Below are 20,255 nucleotides of genomic sequence, written 5' to 3' on the forward strand. Positions count from 1 at the left end.
TTCCCTACAAGTGAAGTTAAACTAACTGGTCTGTAATTTCCTGGTGTGTCCCTAAGCTCTATGAAATAACGGCATTAGGTTGGCTACCTTCCAATTCTTCCTGACTTTTTTTGTTTTGTTTTAAAACGCAGGATTGGAAAGGCCAGAGAATGCTTCCTGTCTCGCTTTCCCTTCGTTCCTTCCATGACACACTGCTCTTTCTGTTCCCAGTAGATCTGCCATTTTAAAAACTTCAAACCTCTTAAGTGTGTTCACTTATTATTTGTTCCTATCTCTGAAGCATGAGTTTTCCATTTTTCATTTTGACAAGGGCCACCCCCCAAAATAAGGGTTTACAATTCTACTGAGTAGATAATTAATTTGAGGCACTGTTTAAGAAATGTTTCATATTAGGAATCTGGAAAAGGGAGGCAACTAGATAATAATTAAGTCTGTGTTCTTACTTGTGAGTTATTATAAACACATTTTGGGGAAAGAGCTGAGAAATACGTCTACACACCCAGGAACAGGAACCAAAAATGGAACTATTATATCTGGGAATTCTAATCTAAAGTACTAGCAAAGCATTTTAAAAATGTGGTGAAACTAATTTGATCAGAAGATATAAAATTTGCATCTTATACCTGTTTTAACTGCATTTGGTTTATTACTCTCATATCTAATACCATAAAAGCCTTTCCACATTTAATAATCTCCCAGAATTATCTCCCAATGGAAAAGCCCATTTTAATATATTTTAATATTTAAATTAGAAGTTTTAGTTTTTACTGAGAGGAGTAAAGAGGAAAATTAATAATTATTTGTATTTGTAAAATTGCAGCGTATCCCATAATCTTTAGGATTGTCCAAGTTCTTTACTGTATAGAATTGACTATTCTTTGAAGTAAGTGAGACATAAACAAGGACATAAAAAACTTTATTCTTTAAAGATGATTTTTGTTTCAGCAGACTATTGGGTTTTGTTTGTATAGTGACCCAATTTGTCTTTTCTGAATAAGTCACAGACAGGCACATAAACCACAGCCTACGTGTGGATAGAGGCCCATCTCCCAATAGGGAGGCATGACGATCACCCTTATGGAATGAGAACCACGCAGTGGAATATACAACTTTTAAGATGGTAGACTCTGATTTCAGATAAGTTGGATAAACAACCCCCTTGCCCAGTTGGTAGTTTTTTCTTTCTAATTTATCAAAACTACAGTGTCAAAGTCTGAAAATTTTACATCTCTCATAGTGCTCACATACCGTGTATCAGATTTAACCATAAGAGGGATGATCTTTGCATGTATGATATCCTTAGACCTCTCTCATAGGTAACAGTTCAGTTGGCTTTGAATGACCATTAATATTTTCCTTTTTGGTTTTGGTCAGGACTGAGTATACCTGCAAATGAACAGGTCAGATTCTCTATGTGGACCATAAAGCACACACACAAATATTTGTGCATATTTAGTGAATTAATTTAAGTGCAGCCATGAATCTTAAAGCATGGATTTTTTTCCAGTGTTTGAAATGTTTTCTCATAGATTTCCACCTTTAGGATCTTAAAGTTGTAATTAAGATATGTACAGGGTTTACCTTTCCTATTTCATATGTATTGTACCATGTAACCACAAATTTAGTACATATGCGTTCAGTCTTCTCTCCCACTCCTATGCCTTTGCTTGAGCTGTTCCCTTCTCAGAGAATGTGCCCTCTCCCATATTGGAAAGTCAAGACCTATCCACCCAAAGGGTGGACAGCTTTGAGCCCAGTGAAAGAGTACTGGGTTTGCGGTAAAGTGGAAAAATCTGAGGCTATGTATTTAACTATGGTTAAATCCAAGTTCTTCAGTTTTCTAATTAGCAAGCTTCCTACCTTCTCTATGCCTCCATCTTCCCCTATGTAAGATGGGGATATATACTTTTCCTTTTAGAACTGTGATATGGATCAATCGGGATAACACGTTTAAAAGATCAAACTTGTCAGCTCCCCTTCCTTTCCAATGCCACCTTCTCCACAAAGCTCCTCTAGATCTCACCCCTCCCCAATCCACCCAGGCTAACAGTAACCTCATCTTCCTTTAAGTGTCCAGAACACTCCATCTCTCCCTCATAGACTTCCCTGAGTATTTTCTGCATTGTGTTACTCAATTTAACAAACATTTATTGAATACCTACTATGTGTCAGGCATATATCTATATCTATATCCATATCTATCTATATATCTATATATATAGATATATAGATATCTTTTTCTTTTTTTTTTCCTAACTAGTCCTTAAGCTTCTTGAGGTTAAAGTCTTTATAATATTCATATTCCCCTCCCTCCATTGTCTAGATAGTGTTTGACACCTAGTGCTTGAACAAGAATGTACTGGTTAATTGTTTGGTATTTGGTAAAACTGGTCACTAATAATTCAGGCAACATCTGTATATCCATTCTCATATGTGTACACTTCAAATAGGATTGCATGGTGAAAATTATGCTTATAAGTAATGCCGGTGCATGGGATCATAATCGTATTCATCCTCATTAAATGCTACTACTATACCTACTACTACACTACTACTATAAGAAAAATAAAGTGATAGCTAATATTCCTGAGACTATAGGCAAAGGGGAAACTTCTCTTCCCATTCCCACATAGGTCCTTGGAGTAGTTCCTGCTAGAGCAAAACTTGTTTCCAAAAAGAGAAGGTGAAGGAACACATGGGTAGTTTTGTCTCTGTGGAATCACATTAGCACAAATCTAAGCAGGTTTTCAAAGAACTGTGGTTTATAAATAAATATTCTCTCATATATACAATATCATGGCTAGATGAAATTCTAAAGTTTCAGGGGAAATTACACAATCTCAAAACGAGGCTATGTGTACACAGGACCAAGCCATCCAAATGAAAGCTTGAGCAAATCATTGTGGAATGTGGTCTTTGCTAGCCCAGACATTTCAAGTCGTTATTGGAAATATGTAATGCGGTTCTGACACTCTTTTACTACTCATGGATCAACTGCGCCAGAATGAAGTTTCACTCGAATTCTCTGCTCCTAATCGACCGCATGCTGGGAAACCAGAAAATCAAATTGGTTAGAACTGTGTTTAAAGTAAGAACGACGAGGCTCTGATCTAAGGCCAATGAGAGTATCCTACAAATAGAAGTCAATGTAAGTGCGTGGCCTTTATAGTATCTATTTTGAGTTCTCCTTCCTCCAAAATGGAGATCTAAAAGGAAACAGAACTCTATGAATTTCCCATGTAACATAAGTAATTTTGTTGGATTCTCTTTTCTTTCCCCATCGCAGAGTTTCCTTTGAGAAGGAAAACATAAGACTTCCTAAACAGGCTCCTGAGGAATTCACCTGTGGCCACAGACCATGCAAGATTTTAAGCAGAAATAGAGTCAAGAGCCGGCTGTCTGCATGCCTGGAGAGTCCAGAGGCCCCCAAAGAGTTTGGCTTGTGGGTCTCTTTCACGGCCACACTCCTAACTGCCTTGGAGCTCTCAGTAGGCACTGCTTGTAGTTTTTCACTTCTCTTGGGAAGAGGGACCAAAACGGGCCCTAAGTGTGGAGGGACTGAGGTTGTATATGTGCCCTTCTTGTCCAGATGTGCATCCTGGCCTTGGTTGATGCTGTCCAGGAACCCAAATTTGTTTTCTGCTTTTGATCCATTCTTGCTACAGTGATTGACATTGATGCACGTCTGGTGCACCCCAGGTCCATCTCTGTGGTGCTCCTGCTGCTTTCCCTTTTCTTCTGGAACCATTCAGAAAAGGGTATGTGAGCGGGTGTGGGAGGCTTATTGCCCAAATGCTCCACTGGAAGAATGCAGGGGAGCCAGATGTGAAATGGACCTCCCCTGAGTGAAGGCTATGAGGAGTCGCAGTGCATATTGGAGAGGAATGGCTTTCTAACCGAACTCTGGATTTGTAACATCGGGCTATCCCACATACGAGTCAAAATGCCTGTCCACATCAGACGTCAAAACTGGCCCGTTATCATCTCTGATTTTCACTGAGCATCTTTGAAGAAGAAAGAGTCCTTTGGAGGCGGGGGCTAATTGATCCCCGGCCTGAGAATTGGACATGGATTTCTATGGCTACTTCAGAAGAAAACTTCCAATATTTTAAATCCAGGTACCACATAATGTTTCAACTGGGGCATGCACATGCAGGACATCGTAACAAAAGCTAGAAGGCTCATTATTTGACTTCATCAGCACAGAATGAGTTTGTCATGATAGCGAGAGTAGTGTAGCAAGAGTTAATGCTAAAAATCCACAGTATTGGCAATTGTACATAAGTCCAATGGAACTTATTCAGGTAGTACTCAGGCAACACTACAGAGTCCATCATGAAATCACCCAAGAACCGAGACACATAAAAACTTTATTAGTTACCACTGAAATAAAGTACAAACAAGTTCGTCTTGAAAGATCCCAAAATCTTTATGCTTTCAGTCTGCAGAGTCATAAAATAGTGCCTGACAAATTTTAAGTGATATTCTAATTAATCACTGGATTTTTATAGTTCCTTGTAAGCTGTAAGTTGGATATTAACAAGACAGGGTAAGAGGAAAGCACCTGTATTGAGCCTGAGTTCTAAGTCCTTTGCACAAACCCACCGGTCAGCCAGGCCTGACTTTTGCATCTGCTAGAAACGGAATGGACCATTAATCTGAAGATTATCCTTACTTTTGCAATGATTAAAGTAGAATGTAAAATGGACACAAAGTTCACAAATGGATGGAAAATTATTCCAGTTGTTGCTCTGTCATGTGCAGGAAGCACCTTCTGGGGCATTTTTACATTGTTTCTTTGGTAAAATGAACACTTTGTAATACACTAATAACACAACCCCCTTTAATACCATCACATACTCAGTAATTACCATGAAAAAGTATGATCCAACACTTTCGTATACATACATTTCTGATTTATATTCTTCAATTGGATACAGTGACAGTGTAGACAATCTGGGACAATTTTGGTCCTAAAGGGGGATTTTGTTAAAAGGGAAGCAGATTTTTTACACGCCCACCATCAGGAACAAACAGCTCCAACATGAGTGGGGATTTGCTTTCAAAGAATGAATTAAATTTTTTAAAAAGTGACTATAAAATTATCACTTCAATTCTTGTTTTCTAAAAATTACAAAAATCTCTTCAATCAATACATTCACCTACCTCATAATATAAGGGAGCACTACCGCCTAGAGGTTTCTTTGCCTTTTTAGATGTACTTCCAAAAAGTGCACTTGTTCCATTGATCTGTAAGAAAATTCATCTATAATGAAAAAGAAAGCCTTTCCTAAAGAATCCTTAGATATATGTAACTTTCAAATACCTCGGTGACTTGAGGGGTTGGGGAACCTAGCAAGGAAGAGATAGTCATCAATTAGTTCAAACATTTACAGTCACTTTGGTAAGCTGTTAGTAATTATATGAGGATGTGCCATCTGACAGAACTTTTCTGTGTTATCATTCCCCTCTAATCTCTGACAGCTAGGATTCTCTGGAGGCTTCATTTTTCCAGTTAGTTATGGGCTTCCTTGGAATATTAAATAGTTTTTTCTTTTATTGTTATTGAGTCTTTTATTAAATAATTCCTCACAGAACCTAGCATGGAGCCTAGTATGACCTCAGACATTTTTGTTGAATGAATGAATGTTGAAAGGGCAACATTCACTGATAAAAAAATTAATCCTTCCAGATTTGATGATTCAAATTTATTCTAGCTAAGTGTTTGTGCAAAGTAATGCACCAAAACTTGCCAAACAGCCCAAGAGTATGATAGTTTTATTTATTTCATTATTTTATTCTATTATTTTAAGAAGAAAGTCTCCAAGGGGCTTAGGGGTGGGAAGAGACAGGTACCTGCTGGAGAATGTCTTGCCAGGAAACCATACTGAAGAGTCTGCGCTGAGGAACCTGGACAGCGAGGCTGAGGGCTCGAATGAGAAGCTCATCCTCAACTCGGTTTCCAATGACAAAAGTGATGGAACTCTTCCAGTCATTCTGTGACAAAATCAGAATGAATTAGATTCTAAGTACTCCTGGCTAGGTAATTTTGTATCAAAGGCTTCCACTGAAGAGCAGGATAATTGTCCTATAAACCTTATCTTTAAAGACAGACTTGACCTTAGAGTGTATGTGGGTTTCTGATTCAAGCAGCCGCAAGGCGGCAGTATTGTGACAAATTTCATGCAACTTGCCCAAAAAGCAATTTTCTTGAGAATCGAGGCCTTTTATTTTAAGGAAGACAATTGAAAAAAAAAAAAAAAAAAATGACACACTTTAATTAGAATGCTGTGCAAGAATAATTTGGTGTTGGAAAGTAATAGTTCATTCATATGTTACAAATGTACATGAAGATACAATCTCCAAGGCAGAAATCTTTGTTTTGTCTCCTGATACATCTTAAGACTCTAAATACTGCTAGGAACATAGTAGTGGCTTGATAAATATTTGTTGATTGTTGGGTGATATTGAACGAGTTGCAAAATGGGCTTTTTTATAGGAGGTAAAATTCAATCCCAGAGTTTTTGTAAAGGACAGAACTAGAACACATCTTTTCCTCCTAATGTAACACAAAATTCTCATTGCCAATTCACATATGGGTTCTTTCCACTGTCAAGAAATAGACTGCAATATTAAACTTGGACATGAAATTCTTTGTCGAATAGTGTAAAGAAATAAGTTACTAAAAAACAATATTCTTATTCAGTAATCCCTTTCTATTATAATTTCTGTTGGGAAGAGGCAATTCTCTGGAGGAGATTAAGAATGGAATTTACTGACTTTCCGATTGTGTGGTGCTGAGGAAGGCCAAACTCATGCAAATCAGGTCTAATGCTTTTGAACACTCACCACCTTATGGGAAGATGGACCAAGCAAACATGATACAGACAACAGGAAAGAGAGATAATAATAAGGGAGGGCACTCTGGCCCTGTGACCTCTTTAGACCTTAGTTTCTCCATTTATAAAATAAAGGGGTTGGACAGGTCAATATGTAACCTTCCCTCTAGTTCCACTCCAGAGATCTGATACAAATAGAGTAAAACTCCCCCTTGGTCAATTCCAAAACAATGTCTAAGAAGATTTGGAAAGACTTTACACAAATTTAATGAAATGCATAATTTTACATGGTTCTCTCTGGTTTCTGTCCAATTCATAGTCAGGGTAATGACAGAACTAGAGTATAGATGGGAGGAAAGACCTTAGTACAAATTCTTCCTTACCATCAAAGGTATGGAGGAATTTGTCCTTAAACTTAAGAGTTTGTCCTTAAACTTCTCTTACTTCTCTCCATGGAAACTCACTAACCCTAACTACGTAACAAAACCGACACAATTTTCAATGCTATCACCAAGACAAAAACCACACTTAAAGCATAAAAAGGTCTATTTAATCTACAAAGCACATATTTGCGTTTGTACACGCATGCATGTAGGTGTGGCTCTGTGCTTCCCTCTGTTATACTGAGTTTAAAATCTTTTTTTGTTTGTTTACTAATTCACCATAGGAAGACTGAGCATCTGTTTCGCAAATAGCCTGATTCTGAAAAGCAAGTATGATATTTGTAACACAGTCTTCTGAAAAAAAATTCCATGATCACAAAATGACCTTTCCCCACCCTGGATGCCTTTCTTTTCTCTTGTCTGCTCCCTCAGTCAAAACTGCAATTACACTCATCATTAAAGAACAAAAATCTTTCGTTCTATAATAAAGCAGACGTGGTTCCTGAACAGGCAATACCTTGAAGTTCCTGTCAGTTACAGTTTTCAGCACTGAAGATTTTAATGACCACCTCTACCCCCTTATCCCATTCCCTCTTGCAAATTTCCTTGCCAATATTCAAAACCTAATAGTGACAGGCAATGGCTGCCTCTCAGCTCTTTGGGGGACAATTCAGAAAGAGGGCATCGTAATCCACCATCTACCCATTAGTATCTGGTATCCAAGATGGGTGTTGACAATTTCAATCCAGAAAAAAGGGGTGGCGGGGGAGGAGGCAGGAACTAGCAATTATTGAAATCTGCCATGTGCCAGGCATATGTTATCTCACTGAATCCCTAAGTAATCCATTTAAATAGGGGCACTAATACTTTATAGATGGAAAAACAGAGGCCCAATGAAGTTAAGCACCTTGTTCAAGGTCATTTTGGCAGAACTTCATGGAGACCACATACATGGCTCACAATTTGGTGATGATTTCAGAATAGTTTTGAGAGCAAGCCTTTAAGGTCAGAATGCCTTTCCATAATCCTTAAATTGCACCTAATGGCTACTTTGGCCACAGTAAACCTAATAGAAGAAGATTTAGATCACATGTTAAAGTGTATAGAACCTTCAAAAACAGATAAATGTATTAAAACCTTAAAACGTCTAAGATTACTTTTTTTTTTTTTTTTGCCGTACGCGGGCCTCTCACTGTTGCGGCCTCTCCCGTTGCAGAGCACAGGCTCCAGACGCGCAGGCTCAGCGGCCATGTCTCACGGGCCCAGCCGCTCCGCGGCACGTGGGATCTTCCCGCACTGGGGCATGAACCCGTGTCCCCTGAACCGGTAGGCAGACTCTCAACCACTGCGCCACCAGGGAAGCCCCTAAGATTACTTTTCATCAATAGTCGTTTTACAAAGGCTAAAAGAGTTTGAGGGAATTTCCCAAGGTTGTCTCTCTCTTCAAGCCCGTTGCTCTTGCTACTTTGCACTCTAGGAGTGTATCTTAACCTAAGATCAGTTCCTCTGATTCTTGGCACTGTACTGAAACTTATGGGCTCCCTGAGATCACCCTGAGACAGTCTGCCTGCATTAGAGCAGGTCCAGATTTGTTCATGTTCAGAGCTCTCTACAAGGCCCATTGGGAGCTGGGCCATGTCTCCCCATTGGAAGGGGTCTCAAGAGTCTAGCCCACTTTCCCATCTGTACTCTCTAGCCGCCAAACTCCTGCTCCAAAAGTTAGATCTATTTGGCAAAATAGGACCCATGGAGGACTCTGTTGGAGCCATGGATTAGTGTTTAATCACATTGCCAGAACCCAGGGAAGCATGAAATGGACTGATCAGACAGTAATAACGCAAAGATTGCTTGCAGAGAAGGATGCACTCACTGGCATGTTGCACTAGGGGGCAGCGAGATGCCAGGAAATGCACAATATTCTCATAACGGAGAGCAAAGTCACTTCTCTGTGTCTAACTAGGAAGACTCGTTAAGTAAATGACACTCTGCAAATATAACTTTTGAACTTTTTCTTAGTATTTCAGGATAAGGGTAGATTCCAAGTCTCTCCTAACTGGCAGCAGTTTTAGAAATAGGAAATTATTTTGGAAAACATTCAACCCAATTTAAATTTGGCAAAATACTATTAAAATACACCCTTCCACCCATATCCCACCCCAACATGCAGCTAAACACAGCCCTTAAATTTCAGTTCACAGGGCAGCAAGAGAAATAAATAAGTACAGAGAAAACATATGTTGACCAGAGGGGAGAAATGAAAGCGTATGGCACAGAACCTGATTCATCACACTCGTGAGTCCTGCAGGGCTCCTACCTGTGTGTGAATTTGTTTAAGACAGCTCAAGAAGCTTGGGTGTAATTAGTAGCATAAGCCCAGAGAAAGAAAACATTAATCATTTTAGGAAAACTACATGCTAGATGTATCAGTGAAGGAAGAGGGTTTTAGTCTGGCACACCTCAAACACCTTAGGAAATAAAATCAGCTTTCTATTATTGCCTGGAGACATCAACTGTATATGGTTATTGCTGAGTCTTGCCCTCTAGCAGTTATTGATAAAATCATTCAAAGGATGGAATGAAGTCATGTACGGACACAATCCATTACCTTTTATTTACTTTATCAGCCTCACCTAATTTGAAGCCTGGCAGGAGGGCGTCCTAACCTAAACACTTACACCCTAGACTTCTATGGCAAGGAAGTACTCACGTAAATGCAGAGAATCTGGCTGGCTCACGCGAGCCCACTGTCCCAGAGACACAGGGTAGATCCATAACTATTTTTCTTTCATATACTGCAAATTCTCCAAATTTTACTTAGGGTTCCTATATTCTAATAGAATTACCAAAACCCTCTCAAAAATAAGTGAAACATTGCACAGGGAACTTTATTCAATATCCTGTGATTAAACCGTAATGGAAAAGAATATGAAAAAGAATGTACATATATGTATAACTGAATCACTTTGCTGTACAGCAGAAATTATAATAACGCAACCTTGTAAATCAAAAATACTTCAGTAAAATAAATTGACAAAAAAGCAAGTGAAAAGTAGCTTTTGGATGATGAGAGTGAGATTGCTGCCTTCTATTAGCACAAATAATCAGCTGATACAGGGGAAGACAAGGGCAGACACGTATGTCTGCTCTCTTCTGCTGCCTTTGCTAGCGTGTCAGGGGGTCTGTTGCCCTGGATGATCAGAGGTGAGATTCCCACAGTCATCCACCCTGAACTGATCAGAGCCTATGGAGCTCTATGAAGCAAAAGCCCCAAATAAAATCAATGCAACATTGAAAACGTCAGGTTCTGTCAAGAGTTATTTAATACCGTGCAGATATGCAAAGCTGTACTTTGTCAATACTCTGCTGAAAGGATAACCTTTTTGTTAAGTAGATTTACTGCCAAATGGACAGGGATTTGTGAATGTCTTTCTCATACCGGGTTTTCCCTTCAAAAGGAGTCTTGGATCTCCATCAGCAAAGGAGTGTTAGTATGGGCTGTTGGCCAGCAGAAGAAATATTTTTATTACATTGAACTGGCTGCTCTAATCGTTATTTGTTAAAAAGGGATTCTAACTGTAAAATGAGTCGGAAATATGTTTAAAAAATGGGTACACATTACGTAACAAACAAGAACAATATAAAGGACCAGGATATGCAGTTTGACTGTCTTTACTAAATAAGTTCTGGTTATAGACTCTCCTTTAATTATAGGTTCCTCACAACTTATTATAAAGACTATTCTTTGACATACCATCATCATGCTGTTATAAGTGCTCCTTATTTAGGAATTAGTTCACACGGCTGCTGTGTCACATTTTCTCAAGGAGATTGCAAGCTCTTTAGGTTGGAAAAATTGTTACATGTGTTTTGCAGCTCATGGTGTCCAATAGTGAAAACAGAGCAAGGCTCTCTGTGTAAATATCTGTTGTTCAACAAAGAAGATGCTTAGAATGGCAATTTTGACCCTGGGAATCATAAAGCACTAGAATGTCAGGAAACTGAGCAGGGCATACATAGCCTTGAAGTCCTTCGGGAGGAAAACAGACTGTATCTGATCTAACATTGTTCATATCAGGGTCATTAACAAGGGTGTGAGGAGTTAGACCCTGCTAAGCCATTCCTCTGCTAAAACATGTTTCCTGGGAGTGACTCAGACTAGCAACCAGACTGGCATCCAGGGGAATGAGGCAGCTCTTCCTGACAGTAGGGAAAAGCCAAGGACTCACATACACACATGTGTTGATTATAAAACCATTCCTCACATCTCTTTCCTTCTTCCTCCTTTTTCCCATCTCCCATCAAGAGATGATGTCCTGCTCCCTCTTCCCTTCCACCTACTGCCTACGGGCTGCAAATTCTATGATTCCTTTCTCTTTCAAGACCCCTTTGATATTCTTAGAGCTTGATTCTATGGTGGAAGGTATCAGCATAGGGTGGGGAGAGAGGGAGCCACATATAAAATGAGCCCTCTAGGTCCAGAATCTGAACCTGACCCTTGCCCCCTGCAGCAACACTACCACTGGGTCTGTCTACCCTAATCTTCTGACCTCGCCCAAGAGTGTGCTGGATCTGATTGCCCACAGCTCTTCCTGACACTGTTCAGTGGGGCTGTGTTGGTAACCTGAAACTTGCTGTGGTGGGAGCATTTAAACTGAGGCAATGGCAAATGCTACCAATAAGAGCTTTCCTCCTGGAGAGCAGGTGATTAAACATTTACCAGCACACTGAGGGCCCCCATCCCAGGAAGGCCTGTTGGTCTAAGGCTGACTTAGAGATGAATTTGATTTAAAACGCCAGGGCTGTCTCTGAGAAAATACTGAGGGCAAAGCAGATTCTCTCCACCTATTGCCCCTCCCAACCCCAATACACATTGTGCAGCAGTGTGCTGCTATGTGAATTCATAATTGTGTCTGCTCATGCTGTTTCAGGTGTGGCCCAGCCTTAAGCACTGTCCTTCAAAATGGGCTCTATAAAAACAGGTGACAAGGTAAGGACAGAGAGGCCACTGTGGGAAGAGCAGGGCCAAGCTACTCCAAGGTTCTCCTTTCCTCTTGGCCATCTCAGGGGTCTACTTCCACACGCAGGATCTGAGCACTGGGGTCATTGCCATGGGAGGGCCCCAGCACCCCTTGCCCACAGGTGATGAGGCTCCCTCATATTTTGGTGGTCTCTTGGAGAAGCACAGGTCATTGTGGCACAGTAATTAAGAGCCTGGACTCAGGAGACAGAATGCCTGTTTTTGAATCTCAGCAAACCAGCTGTGTGTCCTTGGGCAAGTTACTTAACTTCTCTGTGCTTCATGTATAAATGAGGGTAACTACAGTACCTACCTTTTGGGATTGTTGTGAAAATTGAATGAGACAATCTATAGAGAATCTTTCTGAGCACAGCACTTAGCAACAATCATAGCCATCATGATGGATATTATTTTGGGGGCTTCTCCTTGGGTTAGTCATTAGAACAAACATGGTTGTTCCATACATGCTGCTTCAAGTGTGGACAGCTTAGGGGTGAATGAAGAAAAAAAAAATCAAACAGAGTATCAACAGCTGCCTCATGAGTGACAGTCAACTTATAAAATAATTTTCTCTTTGATAACAATAAACTTGTCAACTAATATATTTTTAAAATATTTTAGGTCTTTGGAAGAGGCCAAAAATCGTGAACACAGGATATTTAAAATTCTACAGGTATAGAATTCTCAGAGCTGTGGGAGAGGATGTGGGAGCGAGGCAGGAGGGAACTTTAAATCCTTTTGCACCTGGTGCAGGTTTGTCAGCGATGTCAACCCATCATCAACTGTGAAAAGACATCGATTAGAGTTAAATAAGGAGTACAGAGGCTGACTAAGGAGATGATGAGTTCTGAGGTAGCCACACAGAGGACCAGCTACCAGGCTGATTTTCATTAGAGATGGGGACCTGCTTACTTGGTTTTAAACAAATAAGAACTTGGCTTTGAAATATATCAGGTAGGGCTAGTTCTTAAAAACAAAAGCAAAGTGACTGAAGTTTATTCTTGATAGAGAACCTTAGTGCATCCCTCTCTCCAGATAAGATGGGCTCCCTGACCTGCTGCTACATCCTGGCTTCCCTGGGCCCTTACAGGTGAATTTCTAGAATTCACCATCCCCTTCTCCTGGGTAGAATAAAATTTATCCACATCACCTCCTCTTCAACTCAGGGCCTTAATAGTTGATTTTGGTAACTGGATGAATAAATATACCTCAAGGCTTTAGTGAAATTTAGTATTTAAAAAAAATACTTTAAAAAGTATTTTTTTAGGGCTTCCCTGGTGGCGCAGTGGTTGGGAGTCTGCCTGCCGATGCAGGGGACGCGGGTTCGTGCCCCGGTCCAGGAGGGCCCCGCGTGCCGCGGAGCGGCTGGGCCCGTGAGCTGTGGCCGCTGGGCCTGCGCGTCCGGAGCCTGTGCTCCGCGGCGGGAGGGGCCGCGGCAGTGAGAGGCCCGCGCCCGCAAAAAAAAAAAAAAAAAAAAAAAAAAAAGGAATTTTTTAAATTAAAAAGTATCTTTTTCTTTCCAAACTATCTTCATTTTCAAAAAGGAATCCCAGTGACTCCTGGACTAACTCAAAGGGATGCCCTGCTAAGGAGAGTATTTTAGGCAGTGGGCTGGGCCAGTGTAAAAGGCTCCCCTAGAATAATACCACCTGGATAACTTCCTACTTTGCCCATGTGCCTGGCATATAGTAGCATTCAATAAATGTTTCTGGAACTTAGCAGCCAAAACCACACACTAAAGAGAATTTTTACACATGCTTAGTATGAAAATGCCAACTAAGTATGCGGCATTTTATCGGCTACACTCTCAGCACTTTGGAAGGAACCATGTCTCTGAATCACTGAGCATTTGAATGAAAGGAAGAGCATATCCTCTGGACGTTCAGAAAACACTGTAATGTCTTATATTCACTGATGAGAACTCAGAAGCCTAGAAGCATCTTTACTGTGTATGCACATACTACCTGTCTGGTGTTTCTTGTCTTCATGAATATTAAATGTCATCACTAATTAAAATTACTGAAGTTCTGGTGTAAAGATGCAGAGCTCTGAAGTGGTATCGAATTCTGCCTCTGTAGTTCTCTGCTAAATGACCTTGGATCTATCTTTGTGACTCAGTTTTCTCATTTATAAAAATGGGGCTAATAATAGAAACTTCCAAAGGTTGTGGGAAGTCTCTAATGATAAAATATATATATTGAAGCATTTTGTAAATTGTAAGGCTACATGCAAAGGTAAAATATTAATGCATGCAAAGAAAAGATTACGCTTCTCCTTAGAAAATTTTGAAAAAAATGGGTTAAAACAGGTGATTATTTCTGTAATTTTGAATTTGGATATGTCCTGAGGATCTTCTTTGGACAGTTTAGCCTCTGAGCTTAGGCTGTTTGATTGTTTGTCTTTTGTTTTTCAGGGTTCTTGGCTCATCCCAGCAATCTCGTACATGAGTCTAATTCGGTTTTGCTCCATGCATCAGAGAGCTTTAAGACAGCTATTAAAACACCACATGGAAAAGCTTTGCAGGGAATTCTACTCCACAGAGAAGCCACAGAAACCACTACACACCTTAACTATCTCCCCACCCCCAGAGTTGGCTAAAATTACAGCTCCATTACGTTAGTACAATCCAGCCAATTTTATTGCTTGGAGCAAAATCTGAGGTCCAAAATGAACTTCAGAACATAAAAAGTAAGGCAAACCTCAAAAGGAAACAAGCTTCTTTGGGTTTTCAAACAAATATTACATATCAGAGGCATTCTTCTAACGGAGGAGACCAAGCAAAGCCAAGAGGAGTCCTGCTAATTGCTCCATGAATGTAAAGTTGGAACCAGGGACTCACCCCAAAGAAAGGAGATCTCTTTTCATCATCAGATATTAAAGGCTACAACCTTTCATCAACTCCCTCCTCAGATATGAGACCCCTTTGTGCCTTCCTCGAGTCCCCTCAGTGTTGAATTACTATCTTCCACGTTAAAAATTAAGATATATTTTGAGGACTCAATATGAGCTCATTAGTTATCCTAATTTAGCCCTTTCTTTTTTTCCCCCCACCTTCCTTTGTCTAATTAAATGTCATTTTTTCCCTAAGCATTGTGACATAGTCCATGAACTTGTATGGCTTTGGCACTACGGCTACACAAAGGAAACAAAATAACCAACCAATGCTCTTTCTAATGAGCCATCCATGCCCCATAGCTGCTGCTTGGTTTGTTACATCTCACTTGTCATTTGTTCACTACAAAGCCACCGATACAGTTTAATTTCTACGTTCATCTTGAGTGAGTGCGGAACACCCAAGGATACTTCTATCACAAGGATATAAGACTGTCCTGATTACAAGCACTCTATCCTATTTGCCCCCAAATTCAATAAAATGTCTAAGAAATGCCAATATTTTGGTAACCAAATTTCATTCCCCATACGGTCTCTAATACCTGGAGGCAGAACAAAAATTCTTTGTCTGACCACCTGCTCTGATTTTTAGGTCTAAAGCTGTGGTCTTCAAATTATGATGAGGGAAAGAAGGGACGTCCAAGGATGATCCCAGGCAGTATCAGATCTTCTAGATACCTGAGTTTGTGTCACGTTAGTAGGGAACGATGAGACTACCCAAGCACTCCCTGAGGGTGTCAGAAAAACTATGAGAGTGTACCTTGAGCAAGAAGCGTGGTAGAGCATCTCTGTTCTGCCTCAATTCAACAAAAAAAAAAAGAGGCGGGGTTCAACTCAACCAGCATTTATTAAATTACTCTGGTTAAATGTCTGAGATGTAACAAACTGTAAAGGATACCCAAAAATGACTAAGATAGGAGTTTGAAAGTGGGCAAACAGTGCTTATACATGAAAATAAGTTCCTTAAAAGGTCTTTTCCTTGTGCAAGCTACTTGGCCACCCAGTTGCTTTGACTGGCCTGTCAAAGGAGTTAGGGTGCGTTGCTCCCCAGATCTCGTTCTGTGCAGCAATCCTGACTTTTCCAGCTGCCCAGGACCCAAGAGCTGTTCCAGGGACGCAAGAGGTGATGGAGATCTGCCTCTGAGTGAGGAAACTGGGGTAAAACCTCCAAATCATCAAGTGAAGGGTTAAATGTATTGATCGGCACCAATCATTCCTAGTGGGAGGGCAGATTGGAGTGTGGGTGGGTATCTGAGGCAGCTCCTGAGATCTTTTTCCTAGACTGCTTGTAATTTCCTTCAGATCTCCACTCAACTGTCCCTGTTGTAGGGAAGGGTTTCTAGGAGGTGGACAAGAAGGTGAGGTGAAGGAGAGCCAGGAGGGGAGGTGTCACTGAAGCCAGAACAGTGGTGTACGTCGTCAAAGGCAATTAGAAGGTTACCACTGACCTTAGCAAAAGCAGTTGTACTTGAGTGAAACTCCTTCCTGCTCATTCCTTCCCTCCTGCAATCCTATACGCCCTCATAATTCACGTATCTCCTTTATAATATGAACCTCACATGGTTTAAGGACCACATGACAATATATTCTAAGTTAATGATTATGATAAATTTCAAGCCCTAGACCTGGTTATGGTTATTAATTTTCCCTAACTACATAGGTACATGGAGTCTATTTATTGGTTACATCAGGGCAGTAATTCATTATAATTATTCCTTTCCTATTGATTCCTAATATAGTCCTTACAATAGCTCTTTCAATGTTATAATGAAATGCTATAATGTTATAATGAAAAGACCACTGGATTTAGTATCAGAAAACCTGATCATTAGTCCTGATTCCAACCATGTGGTCTTGGGAAAACACTCATGTACTCAGAACCTGGACCTTAACAAAATTTAACACTTACAGTAGGGAGTCATTCATTCATTCAATAAATATTTACTGAGGAGTTACTATGTGTCAAACATTGAAATGGGCATTAGGAATAGAATGCATAGGCATAAGGCATAATCACTACCCTTAAATAGCATCAGCCTGGGGAAGAAAAATCCACAAATAACGGAGAAAAGAGATTATAGTTAAAAGTATTCCATAAGAAAGTGCTGTATAAAGTATCCATTTCTTTTATTATATTGTTTATCCTAATTTATTCTCTAATAACTTTTGCTATGTGGGTACCTACGCTACACTGGAAATGAAGGATGCAAAGATTAATAAGACAAGGGAAATTAAAGGAAATGAACTAAATCTGTATTTCTCAGCATGGTTAGACTTCAAAACATAATGATGAATTTAAAAAAAGATAAATTGCAGAACTGGTGAGTACAATATGGAACCATTTGTATAAATTAAAAAAATCATAAACAGTATTACATAATATTCATGGATATAGATAAATAGATACATAGATAGGCTCAGAGGATATGTATTCATGACAGTGTGTGCTCCTAGGAAGGGAGTGAAAGGAATGGAACAGGGGCTGGGGGTAAGGACAAAGTGTTCTTCCATTTTTTTCCCAATGTTTATTTTAAAAAAAAGAGAAACTAGCAATTGTCACGATGGTACAAACGTCCTTGTTACATTACCCTTTGTGCTTTCCTGCATTAAAAAAGAAGGAAGTCTCTTTTCTCAAAAGACCCACATTCTAGTAAGGGAGGCAGATATATGCACAGTCATAACGTAAAATGATACGGGTTTTACTGTTTTTTTTTTTTTGCGGTACTCGGGCCTCTCATGCTGTGGCCTCTCCCGTTGCGGAGCACAGGCTCCAGACGCGCAGGCCCAGCGGCCATGGCATGGAGCGCTCCGTGGCATGTGGGATCTTCCCAGACCGGGGCACGAACCCGCGTCCCCTGCATCGGCCGGGGGGGTCTCAACCACTGCGCCCCCAGGGAAGCCCCTCTTTTATATTTTTAATGTGGCTACTAGAAAAAAAATTTAATTGCATTACAGTACACTGCTATTAAATACAACTGAACTAAATCAATAAATTCAATCAATGCATTACAAAATAAAGTTCAAAATTATTTTTGTGTTTAAATAAAATTTTAAGTGAATGAAAAATAACAGTAATGCTCCAGGCATAGCAAATAGTTTAATATGGAGTTATTTTACAAGTCTCAAGTATACCAATGTCTTTATATGCACACATTTGAAAATCAAAAGTATTCTCAAAACTACATCTTTAAACATAAAGATTTGGTGAAATGACTAGAATTTTCAAGTGCATTTTCCTATGGTATCTATAAACCAGCTATCACCTGACCTTGTTCACCTAAAAATGGGCGGACTCCCAACCACTGCGCCACCAGGGAAGCCCCGGTTTTACTGTTGACCGCATCTCTCCCTGCGTCTTATGTCCCTGCCTCATGGGCAGATGCCGCTTGAAGAAAGAGTGGAAGGAATTCTTTGCCTATGTCTCTTGTTTGTCAACCTTCTATCTACACAGTGGCCACACCTCCACCTCCTCAGAAGAGCAAGGCTCTCTTGCTTGGGTTTCTTCCCCTTTTCACATTTTCTTCTCAGTACGTCCTTCACCAGTCTGAAGAACTTGCTCCTTTTTCTCGGGCTGAGGGAAAGATTCTGATCCTTTCTCTTTTGTACTAGAGCAAATGACCCACTTTCCTTTGACTTGCTTTTCCAGATTGTTCCGTCAATCCTATCTCTCCCCCTCCAGTTTTCAATCCCTTCCTCCCCTCTGCTCTCTATCCCATTTCACAAATGCATAGCTATCTTCACCTAATCCCAGTCTCCCCACTAACCATTTTCCATAGGATCTTCTTTTCTTCATAGTCAAACTACCCAAACATGGGACCTAGCGCTTGAGGCCCTGGATCCTGATAAGCCACAGTATTGCTCCCACCTCCCTCCCTCACCTCCACCACCATTCACTCTATTGAAACTGCATCCTTCAAGATCACTAATTGTGTCCTCATCACCAAATATGGTTGCATTGCCCTGTTCTCCCTAGATCTCCATAGGTGGGGACTTCAAATGCCATTTCGTGCCCTTCTCCCTGGACTGATTTCCGTGACACAACACTGTTCTCATTCTGTCTTTACTCCTTTGGCTGTTTCTTCTCTGACCATCAGGCTCTTTCCTTTCTTTCTACCTCATAAGTGAGGACCTTTAGATATTCCATAGAATTCTGTGCTCAACCTTCTGTTCTTCTCCTGGCACATTCTCTCTATTGGATATTCTAGGTCCTCCCACAGCATCAACTCCACTTCTCTACTGACAATCCCTAAGTCGATGTCTCCAACCATGGACTGTGAATTATAGTCCATGGACTTCCTGATGAATTTCTACTTTGATGTTCTACCATCATCTCAAACTCAGAATGTCTGAAAGCTGAGTTCTTTACCTCTCTGTATACGCTGAAAACAAAACAAACAAAATCCTATCACAAACAATAAAAATCACCCAAATTCATTTAACTGAATTTGTCAGTTTCTGAGACTTTCTATTTTTCCCAGTCATCATGCTTCAAATCCTCCCTCATTCTCCTTTTGTATATGCAATCACAGTTACTTTCTTTCTAGAATTTCTTGGATCTGTCACTTGCTTTTTATTCTCATGGTGATTCGGCTAGTTCAACCTATAACTACCTCAAACCTAGACCACTGAAAATACCTTCTACAGGGTCTATTCAAGCCTCCAGCTTCTTCCATCTCTAACCTATTAATTTTTTCTAAGACATCAGTTTAATCATTTCATGCTTCCCTCACAGAAAGTATTTTAATTGTCTAACTCTTAGACTCTAATGGGATAAGTCCAAACTCTATCTTACTAGAATTCAAAATCCTTTACATTCTCTTCCCCACATATTTTAAACACCATATCTCCCACTATTTCTAAACTCTCACAGCTCTCAAATTGTTCTATTTAAGTTCTTGAGCCTTAATTTTGCCATGTAAATGGGAATCATATTTTTAGAGCTGTTGTGAGGATGAACCATGATAGTGTGTGCAAAGCACCTAATCCAGTGCTTAGTGAGTGGTTAATTATGTATCACAAATATGTCCAAGTGTTTTCTCAGCTCTCTGTTTGCTCAGCATGGTCCTTTTATACAGAATTCCTTGCTTCCAGGTGAAATTCCTGCTTCATCTGTGGCTCTTTCCC

The 20,255-nt window shown here is 40.1% G+C and overlaps 1 protein-coding gene across 1 annotated transcript in view; it reads right to left on the bottom strand.

Moving 5' to 3' along the window:
* SPAG17 (sperm associated antigen 17) overlaps positions 1-20,255 on the bottom strand; it is a 227,316-nt gene that overhangs the window by 193,273 nt on the left and 13,788 nt on the right. Inside the window, exons 2-3 of the mRNA XM_007461630.1 lie at positions 5,857-5,997; positions 5,167-5,250 (exon numbers count right to left, since the gene is read on the bottom strand). Of these exons, the coding sequence (XP_007461692.1) occupies positions 5,167-5,250; positions 5,857-5,997 (225 nt within the window). The remainder of the gene's footprint in view (positions 1-5,166; positions 5,251-5,856; positions 5,998-20,255) is intronic.

The sequence above is a fragment of the Lipotes vexillifer genome, unplaced genomic scaffold (genome assembly GCF_000442215.2).
Source record: "Lipotes vexillifer unplaced genomic scaffold, Lipotes_vexillifer_v1.1 scaffold858, whole genome shotgun sequence".
Classification (NCBI taxonomy): domain Eukaryota; kingdom Metazoa; phylum Chordata; class Mammalia; order Artiodactyla; family Lipotidae; genus Lipotes; species Lipotes vexillifer.